At 42.9% G+C, this 15,364-nt stretch overlaps 1 protein-coding gene across 1 annotated transcript in view; it reads right to left on the bottom strand.

Moving 5' to 3' along the window:
• adgrv1 (adhesion G protein-coupled receptor V1) overlaps positions 1 to 15,364 on the bottom strand; it is a 103,421-nt gene that overhangs the window by 70,223 nt on the left and 17,834 nt on the right. The window contains exons 7-27 of the mRNA XM_047328956.1: positions 14,963 to 15,193; positions 13,981 to 14,318; positions 13,622 to 13,892; positions 11,886 to 12,212; positions 11,172 to 11,348; positions 10,590 to 10,813; positions 9,420 to 9,546; positions 9,113 to 9,298; positions 8,535 to 8,715; positions 7,933 to 8,096; positions 7,708 to 7,831; positions 7,328 to 7,588; positions 6,221 to 6,347; positions 5,800 to 6,023; positions 4,910 to 5,644; positions 2,889 to 3,262; positions 1,968 to 2,147; positions 1,307 to 1,487; positions 860 to 1,053; positions 602 to 731; positions 209 to 289 (exon numbers count right to left, since the gene is read on the bottom strand). Coding sequence (XP_047184912.1) covers positions 209 to 289; positions 602 to 731; positions 860 to 1,053; positions 1,307 to 1,487; positions 1,968 to 2,147; positions 2,889 to 3,262; positions 4,910 to 5,644; positions 5,800 to 6,023; positions 6,221 to 6,347; positions 7,328 to 7,588; positions 7,708 to 7,831; positions 7,933 to 8,096; positions 8,535 to 8,715; positions 9,113 to 9,298; positions 9,420 to 9,546; positions 10,590 to 10,813; positions 11,172 to 11,348; positions 11,886 to 12,212; positions 13,622 to 13,892; positions 13,981 to 14,318; positions 14,963 to 15,193 — 4,837 coding nt within the window. The remainder of the gene's footprint in view (positions 1 to 208; positions 290 to 601; positions 732 to 859; positions 1,054 to 1,306; positions 1,488 to 1,967; positions 2,148 to 2,888; positions 3,263 to 4,909; positions 5,645 to 5,799; positions 6,024 to 6,220; positions 6,348 to 7,327; positions 7,589 to 7,707; positions 7,832 to 7,932; positions 8,097 to 8,534; positions 8,716 to 9,112; positions 9,299 to 9,419; positions 9,547 to 10,589; positions 10,814 to 11,171; positions 11,349 to 11,885; positions 12,213 to 13,621; positions 13,893 to 13,980; positions 14,319 to 14,962; positions 15,194 to 15,364) is intronic.

Here is a 15,364-nt window from a genome sequence, read left to right on the forward strand (position 1 = left end):
TTTATTGTTTTCAACCAGCCAGAAACAATACTTATTGTTCCTGGCTGAGGACAGAAAAGAAGATCAAATATTGCTTGTCAGTAGCAACAACATGTCACATGATTACTAATCTGACCTTTCTTTGAGGGAGTGAGGTATTATGTTGGTGAGGATGTGAGGGTATGGAGACTACAAGCCTTTTGGGGAGTAAAGGAGGGGGGATACTTACCATGGTGGTGATAGGATGGAAGCAGGAAGTCAGAGTCACTCTCCCCACTACCACTTCCTTCACTATGCAGAAACTGATCCACTGATGGATCACACACGAGGATCAAACAAGCGTCAAACCAGATTAGGATCACACCAGGAGAAGGGAGATCGAATGGAAAGAGGGTAGGCAAGTGGATATACGTGGTGGACAGGTATGTATGGGAGCACACAGGAACACAGCACACAAAACACACAAAAACAGTAGGACATAATACTGGGTCAGTTCAGCTATAATTAGGATAGGTAGAGAAAGGTTTCTAATAAAATGTACTGAACAAGTTGTGGTTCAAACTGTGAAAACTAATGGGAAAAAAATCTTCACCACCATCAAGATTTTGATCAAATTTCTCACCTCCTGCTTCAGCATTGTAGAGCTCCACTCTAAAAATCTTGTCCAGCTCAGGGACAGGATTGTCTACAATGGTCACAGGGATGAACTTGAACCTCTCCCCTGGAAGAAATTCCAGCATGCCATCTGAGTCCTGCCAATGGAATATAGAGAAAGAGGAAACCAGGTTAGCAAACAAATCAGGCGCCAATAAGTTTATTGATACATCGTCAGCGTGTAAGCATCAGTAAGACTTTGGTAAAGACTCTGTTGGAAACTAACCTCGTAGTCTTCAGGGCTGGATGCTGTGAAAGGGGTTGTCCTGTACCCTACCATGACCCTTCCCAAAAGGCCTTGGGCCCTGGCCACCAGCAGACGGATTTGTCCATCTTCCTCATTAACAGTGATGTGGGCAGGTTCTACAGCTGGAAAAACCAAACCATCCCCTGGAGAGCTGGGCTGGAACTGCAACAGGCCTGGAAGAGGGAGGGGGTGAGTGTGTGTTATGGTGATGGTTATAATAAAGGAAATAGGGGATAATGTAATGTAAGAGAGGACAGGTGGGTTGGGAGTATGAGGACAGGGAGTGGGGGGAGGAATAATGCACATAACCAAATTTAAATTTGAAATGAGCACATAAGCCACTTAAAACATCATCATTTTATAAATATGGATTGCTTGTATAGCAGCATCTAAAGCACAACAGTTTTTGGGCATGTGTGTGAATACCATAAGGATGGTCACTGGCTGTGACAGTGACCGTGTTATCCGAGTTATTTGGGTCGATGCTTGCACCACTGGTGGGGCTGGAGCCTGGCTTCCCATCTCCGGACTCTGCTGACACCAGTGTGATTTGAAAGGACTCTGCCAGCTCTGGGACGTTATCGTCTGACACCAACAGGTTCAGTACCTAATAGAAAGAAAGTGCTTATGTTAGCTTTGTTTAGTTTTTTGTCCAGGTTATACCCTTAAAAAAATCTCACATACTTCATATAAAAGATATCAGCTCATATCATATTCATTGCTTGATTTATGATAGCTGATAATATTACCTTTTCTTTTGGTAAAATGTGGTCATAGTGTCTAAGTGCAAGCTGAATCACCAGCTGACACCTGTTGCCTTTTTTAGTAAATGCACAGGCAACCCTGACCACTAGGTGGGGCTGGTTACCAAGCAACATTGCAATTGGGTGACTGGAAAATACTAACATGAAATACGAAATACTGTAATTGAAATCAATATGCCGATTTGTAAATACAATGGATGATAGGTACGTGACATTTGCTTTTACCCACTGAGTGACAGCTCTCTCTGTCACTCTGGATAAACTCTGAGGGGCTTTCCCCAGCTCACATTAATACAGGTGCACACACACACACACACACACACCTCAGAACGCTGTCCAGGTATGAAAACCACAGCTCCGGCGGCGTTAATAAAATCCTGATGGGCTGGCGTCTCACTGTTCAAGCTGTGCAGTTGGGTGACAGTGTAGTTGACATAAACGTGGTCCAGGGATCCCCGCATACGCTCAATCACACAAGAGATAGTGGAGCCCTCTTCAGCGGTCTATGGCGAAAAGTGAGGGGGATAAAAGTGTCATTAATTCAGAATTACAGGAGACATTGATCAATATCTGATCTATGGTAACTTACTATATGCTTAAATTAACTAATCTTACCAAAAAGGTAATGGCACAGTCTAATTCCATCACAGTAAATAAGTGATTTAAAGAGGGAACACACGATAGCCCACATGCCTCTACGTCTTTTTATCCCCATAGGGTCTAGGACATAAAGAGAATCTCTAGTTCTGCTGGAATGCCATCCTCAGCCCTGCCACCTGTTGTGCTGAGAGAAACAAGCAACAAGATCTCTCGTCTCCAGTGCTGGAACTCCTGATCCACTTCTACAGGAATGCACTTACTAGCAGACCTGCTGAGGCCTCACCAGCTGTCGCTCTACCTGAGAGGGGCCAACATGAGAGCCGACACGTCCAATCCAACTAAAAACAGAGAGCGTTCTCTCCCTGCAGCCAGGCATGAAGACTTATGAAATATGCAACAGGACAGGGACTGACAAACCATTGGGTTTACATTACACGTGTTTCTATGTGTAGGTCTTCTCTGTAGATACAACTGGGTGAGGACACTGACAGATGCCACTGTCACAGTCAACATTTATACTCAGGCTTATTCAGGAGACACATAATTGATGCTTGATTGACAGATTGGTTTACATTGTCTGTAAGGTGCTTATGGAAATACTTAATAGTGAATATAGTTCACCTAATGATACTGGCTGGACTTACATCAGGTATGCAGCCACCGGTGAATCCAAAGAGCCCATTGGCATTGTCACTCTTCATGACTCGCAAAATGGCCGTGGGTCTGGGGAGGGGGAGGCGGGCTCCGCCGTGCACCGCCACCAACTGTAGGTAGAACAACTCCTCACCCTCTTCCTCGTCATCATCCCTGACCTCCACCACAAACGACTTCTGCCTCTCTTCTTGGCGGTACCGCAGGTAACCTGAGATGTTGCGCAGGTCTGTCTTTGCAGGCTGAGTGTGAAGTTCGTGGATGTGGCTGTGGTTCAGTTTAACGCGGTATAAGCGAACATCCTGGAGAAGGCCCGTGTAGCGTTGTCCACCCTCAGGATCCGATCCAATATACAGTGAAGCAGGTCCTGGAGTAGAAATATCCAAAAACATTGAACAATATTTTTGAACTAAACAGCAAACACTAAAATAACTTTTTGATTATGTTTAAACTATACAAACATATTGGGGCATGTAAATAAAGAAAACAGTTTTTTCCTGAAGAAGATTGGGCAGGATATGATTTGACAGATACAACTCCAAGAAAAAAATTGACAACATATTGCTCTAAAACAAGCTGATTACAGTAACCCTGTTTTTGCATGTGTCCTGAAGGACCCACATACAAACTCACAAACATGAAGATATAATATTCAACATAGTTTAAGTCTTTTGTGCAATTATTAGCAAAGTGATCAGTGGAGATCACAGAAAATGGAAATAAAGTGTGTTGCTATTACAAGGTTTGAGAAAAATACTGATTCTGAAATTTTCATTTTTTAGTTTGTCATGTAAGAAGAAAGGAATTGTTTGCTTTGTTGAAAGTTACAATGTGAAAAAAAACGTATTTTGTAAAATGACCCTCACTCGCTCATGTGATTTAATCAATTATTAATTACCTAATTCCACATTTGTCCATGAGTCTGTATGTTGCCTTGGGATTTGGTGAGAGCTTAACAACTGAATTTATCTGCATCATTATAATAATAGATGTAAAGTAATGATATTCTTGATTATTGTTAATGTTGGAACTACAGTAATTGTAATGTGCTGGGATCACAAACAGAATCTTGATCAAGGCCACTAAACGCGAAGGTCCAGCTCTTGCGCATGATAAATTTATTTCCTTATACGTCTTGAGCCTATTGTTTCCTCTTCTTGTACAAAATAGAACAAATGCCTTCAAATCTGCCGCACTGAGCAAACATAAAGCCCCAACACAAAGCTGTGGGTTGAGTTACCAGTAACATAAAATCACACGTGACATGATTGATGGTTATGTACATATCTACTGTGATTGAAGTTAGCCAAAGAGCCGTCAGGATATTTCCTCTCCCGGGATATTTGGTCGACTACAGGCTGCCACTATTGTCTCCATTAATCACAGCGAACAGGAAGAAAAGACGAAGCCGACAGATTCCCTTTGGCAGTAACAATATCCAGCAGTGCAGAGGCTAAGTGGTCACTCAAGCGTTGCAGAGACTCGACTGGGAACAATGAGGAGGCGACTGCGGGGTAGGTGCATGTGCTTCTGTGTGAATTCATTCATACAGCATATATGTAAGAAGTTTAGTCTTGTTGTCCTACCATATGTTAAAAGAGAGAGAAGCTTTGAAGCCCCTTTCCCACACGCACTGACGCACGCAAGCAGATGTCCAAACACTCACAAAGACATCATCATTACATGTACAAGAGCATGCTATTTGTGTCTCTGTGAATTGTGCTGAGACAGCAGTAGACGAAAAGGCTGTAATAGCTATGATGTCACAATCTACCCAAAGTAGCCCTTGGGCTTTGGTCAACATTTTGACTAAATGCAAAAAATGATTATTTTAACATTTTAACAAGAACTAAAACAAGAAACTTCATCGCAGCTTCATATAAAAAAGGTAATATTAGGTTATCTTTGGATATATATGCTATGATTTGAAATGAACAGTTAATACTTGTGCAGAGACCAAATGTTGATGCCCAAACTAAAGCTGCATCACTATGCAATGTTTAATAAATCTTACCATCACTGATGCCCTCTCCTTTGATGCTCTTCAGACCACCAGGAATAGGGTTCCCATCCAAGAAGAACTGAATAATCCCATCATCAACAGTAATGATGACATGTACCCATGTATTGTCCTCTACAAACTTCTCAGCACTGGCCTGTGCTATTTGAGTATTGTTTGATCCTATTACTGTATAGTACAGCATCACCGTGACATGAGACTCATTAGTGTGGACCTTCACTCCATAATATAAGGTCCCATTCCTGGTTCCTTTGGAGGCGATGAAGCCATCCGTGTGTGGTCTGGGCACTAGCCAAGCAGAGAAGGTAAAGTTGCTGACTGCAGCAGGCCCATCTTCAGGCGAGATGCTCCCATAAGCTCCGGGGAGCCCAGAGAAAAACCATGTGTCTGTGGCTGAGTGGTGTCTCCTGGCACGAGGCCTGAGCTCAACCTCATCTGGGAAGGAAGCTAGAAGGAGCAGGTCATCCATCAAAGGAAGGCCCTCTGGGAAGCGACCAGAAACGATCTCCCAGGCAACCCGCACATCACCAAAAGTACCCTGCTGTCGGAGGATGGTGAAGGAAGTGACATCAGCCATATCATCTTCTGAGAGTACATCTTCGGCTACTTCCTGGTCCAGGTTGCTGTCAGCGATGGCGAAGATGCCAAATGGGTCGTCATTGAAGGGGATGAAAACCGAGGCATTCGGAGAAGTCTCAGCCAGTCGTCCACCTTCCCCTGGGTAACCACCTGAAAGAAATTATAGGCAAGGGCTGAATGATTTTTCGAAACAAAATCATGAATAAAATTCATCTCTCTCTTTCATATTTGAGGGGCCTAAGCTGAAAGCTAAAATCATTTTATCTCAATGTCTTACAAATATATCACTTTTATCTTGAACTCACCTGAGATATTAACCAGACTGAGGATGAAGAACTCATTGAACTCTGGAAGCTTATCTGAGATGGCTTGCAGGGTAATAGGCTTGGTCTCTTCCCCTGTAGTGAAGGTTATGAAGCCCGATGTGTTGGTGAACTCCTGGTTTTCCTCCAGAGGAGTCACTGAGTCATTGGCAAACAGCTGCCAGAAGACTGTTACATTACCAAAATGCCCCCTTGCACGCAGGACACTGGGGAAAGAAGAGAAAAGAGTGAAAAATGTCAGTGACATGATACAGGTGAAAACTATGAACATAAAGTTTTGTCCATGCATAGAGGTTGTAAAATGTAAGTGACCAAATCACCAATATAAAACACAAACTGTCAACTGTTTCAAAACTGTTTACTCAATCACAAAGGAAACGTGACTTGAGGACATGTTCCTTACTAAAAATGATTGGTCTTGCCCTCTTCGACTGCTTTCTCCGTGGATTCCAGGGAGAAAATCCCATTGGCATCATCATTGGCCTCGATCACCACAGTAGCTGTGTGTGCTCCATACACAACAGCATCACCTTTGCAGACAAGGACACTATGAGGTTAGTACAGACGAGTGGGTATGTAGTATGTATTCTCAAGCAGATAGATAGATATATAGATATATATATAGATAATATAAGATATATCTTTATTCGTCCCACAATGGGGAAATTTGGGCATATAGATAGATATATAGATAGATAAATAAATAGATAGATGCTATATAAATAACGTCTGACTTATTGATTGATTAAAAGATAGCATACCCTAACTATGGCAACCAAGCCTAGAAGGAAAGGGCTTCTTGTTCATGGAAAAACAAGAGTCCAAAAACGAAGGCTTCTCTCAGCAAAGGAGTTAAAGTGAACAAAGCTGAGGTCAGAGCTTTATAACAACCTTCGCATTTTAAAACGTTAAAAGAAAATAAGGAATAATTAAGAGATACAAGGGGATATTTAGCTGCAATAACCTCTTACAGGCACAAACCTCAAGTTGCCAGACGACCAGTACATTGTAATAAGCATGCAAATCTGCACATGATTAAACTGGCAAGGTAAAGAGTGTCAAGATCCCAGTATCCATGTGACTGACGCCTAACATGAGGGTTATTGACTTTTAACACAAGCCAACCCTAACTTGACTCTACTCCATGTCAATCAGAAAACAGAAAGAGGCCAGGAGTGGCCGGCCTTTGTGTCTTAGAAAGTCTGGAGTCTGGTAATTAAGGTCCTGTTGGGGCCCAGCGGTCTTTCATTCCCATCCCTGACACACAATGCCGGGATTAGGAGAGCTTTCAGTGTTAGCACAGACAATGCTTAAAAAACCCTGCTACATCCTTCTTTGAGATTAGGTGTGCTTGCTTGGTTTATGAAATATATTGAAATATGAGAAAGCAAATGAATTTCAGCTATTTTAATCTTGCAGATCATATTACTTTGATTATCTCAAGCAGCCAACATATGACACCATACCAATATATAACCTGATGCTTGTGTAGAAGGAGGCCAACACTCACCAGTAGCGTTGTAGAGAAGAATGTAGAAGGGTTCATCGGTCTCTGGTGTGTTGTCGTCCTCAACCGCCACAGAAATATTCTTCATCCATTCACCCACGTCAAACACCAGCAACGTGTCGTTGCCCAGCATGGCGAGGTCACCTGGAGATGCGTCACCAAATTCCACTCGGTACATCACCGTGGCAACAAAGTCCGCCCGCCCTGCCCTCAGAACAGTGAAGTTGGCCACCCCCCCCTCCCGAAGTCGCACAACAACAGGCTCTGAGATGAGAAAGAAACAGGGGAGACAAGTGAATGGCTAAAATACATTTATATTTTGGATGTATTACAACATTATTGCAGTTTTTCAGACAGTCCTTCATATGTAGTGAACTCCTTACCGGAAAAGTAAATGGGGTCATCATTCTTATTAATCTGTAAACTGGCATTTAGTAGGTTTCCAAGTCTTGCTCCACCTGTAGCATTAAACAGTGTGATCGTGAAATTCTTCATGTCCTCTGGGATCTTAAATAAAAAATATATAACAAAATTAGAACAACAAAATGAAATTTGATTGTAAGCCAATAGCAAAACAATTAATATGGTTCATTAGTTCCTATGTTTACCTCATCAGGTACAGAGGAGAGAGTGAGGTTTTTCAGGTACGCCCCATCCTCAAAGGTGATGCTTCCCTGGAGGGGGCTAACATCCCCCGAGAGAGCCGGCTCCAGGACCCAGGAAACAGACACCTCTCCGAAATGACCCCTGTTCCTCACGACAGGATACACAGCTGAAAGAGAATCAGAAAAGGCATTATGGCCTTAATGTCAACTCTTGTTGACACATTTTGCCTCAAGTCGAAGCTACCATTTTGTCATTGAACACAATAAAAATCTATTTGTGAGGCTTCCAGCTCAACTAAAATGTAAGTTTTTAGTTGTACAACTCATAGTATGAAAGAAGCTAACGCTGGTGATACATTCACTAGAGCCTGAGCTTCTCCCTGCTCTCAGCAGCAGATACACTAGAATAGACATACACATACTGTATGCATGCGAATATGAACAACTCTTTGTTCTGTTTCAATTGACCAGCACATAAAATACAAACTTGTATCATAGTCCAGCTCATCATACAAGCAAATAAATGTTCACTCCAATAAGGTCCTTGTGTTAATATGATACCATGATGTGACACTGTAATCTAAAGGTCTGCTACTTCACTGTACCCCGGTGCGTATCGTTCTCCTTGCTCTCATTGATGGCCACTGTCAGTCCTGATTGGATGAACTCAACGACCCCAAAGGGGTCGTCATTCCTCCGCACTGTGATGTTGACCTCCCTGTGGTTGCCTAGGCGACTGGGTGGAGTGCTGTGGCTACTAAGGACCACAGAAAAAATCTCGTCCAGCTGTAGGCACACACACGCACGCACGCACGCACGCACGCACGCACACGCACACGCACACGCACACACACACACACACACACTGTTTTTATGTTGCAAAAACAAGTTAAAAGCATCATCTATAGTCTGCTTCATAACCTAGCACATTTAAGATACATTGTAGCGATATGATACTGATCAGTATCAGTGTAAACCAGATGTTAGCAACGTGAATACCAAATGAAAACTCAATAATTAGCCTCAATTCAAGAGGCATTCCTGAATCAAATCATAGGTAACTTAACTATGTTAAATTAAAACCAAACTCTAAACCAAAAGACCAGAAGGACTTCATCTTTGTAGTGTGGAATTGATATTCTATAACACCAAAAGGTCAACAATGCATTGATCATTTTCTTACCTCGGGCACGCCATCAGGCCTTGCCACCAGTGCCACCACCACCTCTCTCTCGCCTGGTTTAAACTCCATGATGCCCGTGGCACCATAAAATTCAGTGTTGCCTGAAGGCATGACAGCATATCGGACCAGCTGTTTCAGAAGCTGTCCCTGGGCTCTGACCACATGCAGCTCCACAGCCTCACCCTCCTAGGTTTCAAATGTTCAAATGTCACATATTGAAATTAACTTGATGACTATCACTTTCCATTATAGCTGTTTAAATACTTTAACTACTTAAGCTCATTTTCAGTTTGGAGGTTGGACTTACATTAATGACCCACGGCCCTCTGGAAACCAGGGAGAACTCAAAGACTCCCCCAGGGTCGTCATTCTCCATAATGACAATCTCTCTGCTGGTGAAGCCGGCTTTCAGGATCTGATTCTCAACATTACTCCTGGGACAAATACATACACACAAGCATATACATAGTATTAGATAATGACTAAAAAAATATAGCATAAAATACATTGCAAGTGTTTTTTTTTAAATGCTAATTATTTATCCCCCTCCTTACTGAGGGATTGTGGAAGTGCTTTTATACACAACATATAAAAGGCCCATCATGGTGCAGCAGATGATAACGCTGATCTGAAAGTTTCTTAGATTTTTTGCTTTTGTTGAGTATTGTACATTTTTGCAACATCAAATTAAACTTTTGAAAACAATGTCAATCAACTGCATGCTTGCATCTTTACAGCGCCACAGGGATGTGTGTATGTGTGTTTAAGCTTAGAAAATTGGAGCCAAGTGAGCGTCACATGATGGGTAAATTAGAGACAAAGACACGACAGAATGAAGCACTCCAAACAAACAGTCGCAGCCAAGGCGCTGCAAGCATACAAACACTGACATCTTTAAAAGGGTACACAGGAAAGGCTGGTTGAATTAGAGCAAAACACATAAAGAAGATTCTTTATTTGCTCCCAACACCCACCCTCCTTTGGATTCTCTTTTTTCACACCATCGCAGAATCCCCCACCCCATCTCAATCCCCCTCATCTTGTCAACCAAAGACCCCAGAAATCCTGAAGTAGGCCCTTCTCTGAAAAAAAAAGTCCCGATTCACGCCACACAAAGGGTCCAGGTTCACCCCACTCTCCACTTACCCAAAGTACACTATAAAGCGTGCAGTCTCCACCCTGCAGGGAAGGAGTGGGAGGGAGAGGGAGATGCAGTTCTCATCAGAACTAAGACTAACAGATGAACCCATCACCAAACTGCTACCACAGATACACAAGCTCATCTCCAGCAAACAGAAGGAGGAATGGGATCAGACAGCATCCACTCAGCCTTCCAAGTTTCACTGGACACGCGTGACACATAACATACATTTTCACACCCTTTACCTAGGGTCTAATATGCCAAAAAGAACACAACAAAAATAGCACATATTATTTTGGTTAACTATGACTTTTCCTGGAGTTTAATGTACCCTACCTGTCCAGAGTTAGGAGTAAGGTCTCGTTTACTTCTGGGATATCGTCAGCCATGATAGTGAGGTTGATGGAGGCGTCACTCTGCCCCGAGAGGAAGACAACAGAGCCACTTAGAGGCTCCAGGTCATCAGCAGTTACATCATCACGATAGGCGCCGACTGGCTGAAGACTCCAGAACACTACAGCGTGACCGTCTGTCCCATCACGTCGCAGGGGGAGGCTCACCTGCACCAAACGCCATTAGGATTAACCTTTACACAGAAACTCACTTTCTGAACATGCATTTCTTACTGGCAGCAAGTAAGTGTTTAGAATCTTTTCTCAGTTACACTGGCTAAATATATGACCTTTCTTTTTTTTACAATGTTGGTTTATTTAGAACTTTACTGGGAGCATGAAGATATGTGCCATCGTGTAACTCAAGGTCTACGTACGCTTTGTTTCCATTAAATCCCCTTTATATTGTTTAATAAGTTATACGCTGTTTTACAAAATACTGAAATCTGCAAGTCATTAGCAACAAGCTTTAAGGGTCTGACACTATTTGTATGTACTGCTGCTGAAAACAGGGGTCAAATCTTACCGTGCTGGTATTGCTTTCCTCTGGTTCATAGAGCACCACTGTGGTGTTACTGGTAAAGCCGATTTCCCCGTTTGCAATGTCAGGGGTGACAGTCAAGGTTAGGTTTCGAGGTCCCCCAAACCTTGGGCTGTTGGAAGGAATTGGGGGGTTGATGTCAACGAGTTCCAGTGTATTCAACTAGGGGAAATAGGAGACATAACTCAATCAACAGACGAATCATACAGAAGAACTAGTGGATAGATTTTTATGATAGGAGGCTTTGAAAAATAAATCATGTTACTATTATTGATAAATCAAACATAGAACAGATCTTTCTTCGCCATTTGCTTGTTTCAGTTCTTGCTCCTTTTGTGTGTGTGCATGTAAATGTTAAAGGCTGAAAGTGTGTGGTGTGATTGTGGTTTTACAGAATGTGAAGAAAGGCTTTTCTTGTACGTTTTTGCCTGCTTTAAGAGCTGGGTGACGTTGTTAGTCTGGAGAGCTGGCCGATCCCATAGCAACATGCCATATTTGAGTGCCATGGTCAAACCATTCACACAAGCAAATGAGGCACTTAAACCTTGGCTGGCACTCATTTGGCCTGAAGTGCAAACACAAACAGAAAGAGCACGTTTTTGGACATGCAAGCAAAATGTGGCCTGATTTACAATGTACAAAAAACATAATGTCACAAAAACTGTGGAAAGAAACTGTAGATACTTGCAGCCTCGGTACCTGTATCAAGAAATGAGCTCCGTTCTGCAGAAAGGCATCATTCCTGATTGGCAGTATGACGTGGACAGTCCGGTTACGCTCAAACACCACATTAACAGATCTGCTAACATTCAGAACCTGGTCACGGGCCAGTGCTGGATCTATTGGACCTGCAGGAATGTAGAGGGCGGTGAGGGTCATAGACACATCGCCTAGAGTGCCGCCATCTCGCAGGAAATTCAGTGAGAGGAAACGGCCGGCGGTTTGGCTCTGGATGCTTTGCTCTTTCGCATGGTCAAACCGAAAAAGCCCATAGACATCGTCACTGTCTTGGATGTAAAACACCATCTAGGGGAAGAGCGGAGGTAGAGAAGGCGTTTGTTACATTTTGACTAATGTATGAATGACTGATCAAAACACGTTATAGGTATCTTGTAGGAAACACCAGACTTGGAAAGGTTGTAGTAATGTTTATTTACTTTAAACCTTTACTGTACTTCATAACCAAAAAACAATGCCTCACAGGCTTGGGTTGAAGTTAATGATAATAAACATTATGATATACTTATTTTCCAATGGACTATTATTAGTTATATGCACTTTTTGCTTTGGAAGAGACTGTGATTTCACAAGTTTGACACATGGGCTTTAGCTTCTCTGCCTGCAAGGAAGCGCCTCTTGGCCATGTGCAGACAGGGTGCTGACTGATCTTCAAGCTGTGAGGGGGTAATTTTGCGACAAAGCTCAGATTTACCATCAATTACTTTGGCGGACTTTGATGTGTATCCTGTTTTTGTGTTACTAAGACTGTCTCTTGGGACGTAAGAAGAAGAAAGGAGAGAGGTGAAGAACAGAGAGGAGAGAAAACAAGTGAGACTGAAAGTAGTAAAACAGAGCCGTGAGCTAACTTAAGAGAGGCATCCTCTTTAATTAACTCTGTTAAGACTGCTAAAGTATTTTTCATGAGCATTTTAACTGGGGGTCATTCATTTCCCTGAAACCTACGCTTGTCTGATGCATTGCCCAGCATATTCGCAGCAGCTGATTTACAACTCAGTGTAATGTGTATTCCTTTGTGTGTATGTAGGTATATTTCATTTGCAACATTTTTGGGCAAATAAACAATCATTTACATGTCCAAAGGTTAAAGGCGTATATTAATTCTTCAGGGATACTGTCTGCTGAGCCAGCTCACTGGCTCTACACACATGGCAAACAGACCCTAATGCCTCAAAACCAGAGGTGTTGCTCTGGTCTGTTTCTGATGTGACCAAAGCAGCGTTTGTAAGCGTCTCATCTCATGCCTTGAACATGAACAAGACTTAGATCTGCCCACTGCTTTCACACATCGCCAAGAGGCTTGGACAAGGATGGAAGCCATAAAAATGTGTCACCACTGCACCCACTCTTTCTAAAAAAAAAAAAAACCCAACACACACGCACACCTCACACAGAGGGTGCCTGCTGTTTCTGCTTTGTTTTGAATTCAGCCACATAAATGGAACACCCACGGAGCAAAGCGACACATTAAGAGGTTGACTTGCAGAATGTGCCAAGTTTGCCACTGTGCATTACAGTAGGTCACAAGCACACGCACACACACACACACACACGCACGCACAACAGATGCACAACATCTGGAGGTTATGTTCCCAAACAAGTGCAGCCTTTCTTCTCTCTCGGTCATAAACCCAATATAGCAACAAGGAGCTACTACGAATACATTTTGGCTTATAAAAGATCTCTTATAAACTGACCTCCATGGGCTCGCCGATCTCTGCATTTCCAGTCACAGTATTAGGCAGCAGTTTGAGAGCGAAGGCCTCTGCCTCTTCAGGTTGACCATCTGCCACAATGTTTATTGGAATCACCGCAGTCACCTGACCAGCGGCAAATTTAACTGTCCCCGCCACAGGCGTCAAGTCATCTGAGACTGGGGAGCCATCACTGGAGTTTCTGCTGATGGACCAGTTGGCAGACACGGCACCATAGCTACCTCCATTTCTTACAATAGTGATGCCATCAAATCTGGGGGAGAAATAAATTTACATTTAGAGAGTTTTTACAATACAAAATAGCTGTATGACTTTTTTTTTGGTATTTATAAATTTTCTACCTCTGTGTCTGATCCTCATTGATGCTGATTGGCTGAATTATTGCACTGCTGCTGATTGACAGGACACCGTGAGGCTTATCATTGGGTTCAATGGTCACTAGCACAGCATTAGGTGCTATGAGCACAGCATCTCCTCTGATGGTCTCTTCCAGAAGGACCAGATGGAAGGACTCTGCGATCTCTGGCACCATGTCATCACTGATGTTGAACAGCAGGCTGGTCTTGTAGACGCGCGGAGGGAACGTTACTGTTCTGACTGGCTGCAGGTCGAGGAAATCCACAGCTGGTGTGGCGCTGCCCAGTCCTTCACCGCTCACCACCATGTAATCTACAGAGACCTAAAGACAGCACAGACCAGGTGTTTTTTATGAATTTGCCTTATGCTTGCTATTTTCTCTGCATCAATATACTGTGTATACATATACTGTTTATTATAACATACTGTAATGATATAATTCAAGTTTTTGTGCCCTTGGCTACATCCACACTATTATGTTTTTGTTTTGAAATGCATCACTGTTGCTATGTTTACACCTGCTTTTCACACTACTCTGGAGTTTTCAAGCTACTAAAACGGAGAAGTTTGGAAACGCTGCCGGCCTCGTTTTAGTTTGAAAACTCTGGGCCTGCGTGCTAGAATGGACGGGGACAGACCGAGAAGCTTGAATTGGCTTCCTGATCAGGCAAGAATCAACTACCAGTGGTGAAGTAACGAAACGTAAGCACTTACAGTGCCATCTCGTCGTCGATCCAAGAAAAAAAAAAACCCTCATCTTACTTTCTTTATTGTAGACAATCTGCCACTTGTTTACACTGGCATGCACATGCCCAGTGCATGTGAATAATAATACAAAATAATAATGATGGACAGAGATTGTTTTCGTTTAAAATTCACTTTTAAAAACGAAAATGTAGTAGCATGAATGTAGCCCTGGTCTTAAACAGTCTAGGTAAACAAATGCCTGGATTGACAGAAAGGTACCTCAGAGTCAACAGAGCCGACAAGTGGCCCATCTTCAGTCAATAGACCTCGGGTCACATTGATGGCGATGACTCCAGCAGACTCGGGTACTACCAAGATAGAGTGGGAGAACCGCAGTGGGCTGTCATTACGCCGGATCCTCAGCTGAACGCTGCTGGCGTTGGACCTGAGGAGGGCTCCACCTGCCACACCCGTTAGTCTGACAGAAAATACCTCATCATCCTCTGGGATCTGGTCCACATAGAAAGAGAAGCACATTCACATACAATTGTTTTTTTTGCTGTCAGCTGTTTCAAATCTCTACATATTAAACTTGAGAGAAGATGAGTGACAGAAATTCCTCGCGCTGAGATTAATTGATTTTGAAGTTGAAAAATGTGACTGTCAAGTTTGTAACAAGAT

This window comes from Scophthalmus maximus, chromosome 19 (genome assembly GCF_022379125.1).
Source record: "Scophthalmus maximus strain ysfricsl-2021 chromosome 19, ASM2237912v1, whole genome shotgun sequence".
NCBI lineage: Eukaryota > Metazoa > Chordata > Actinopteri > Pleuronectiformes > Scophthalmidae > Scophthalmus > Scophthalmus maximus.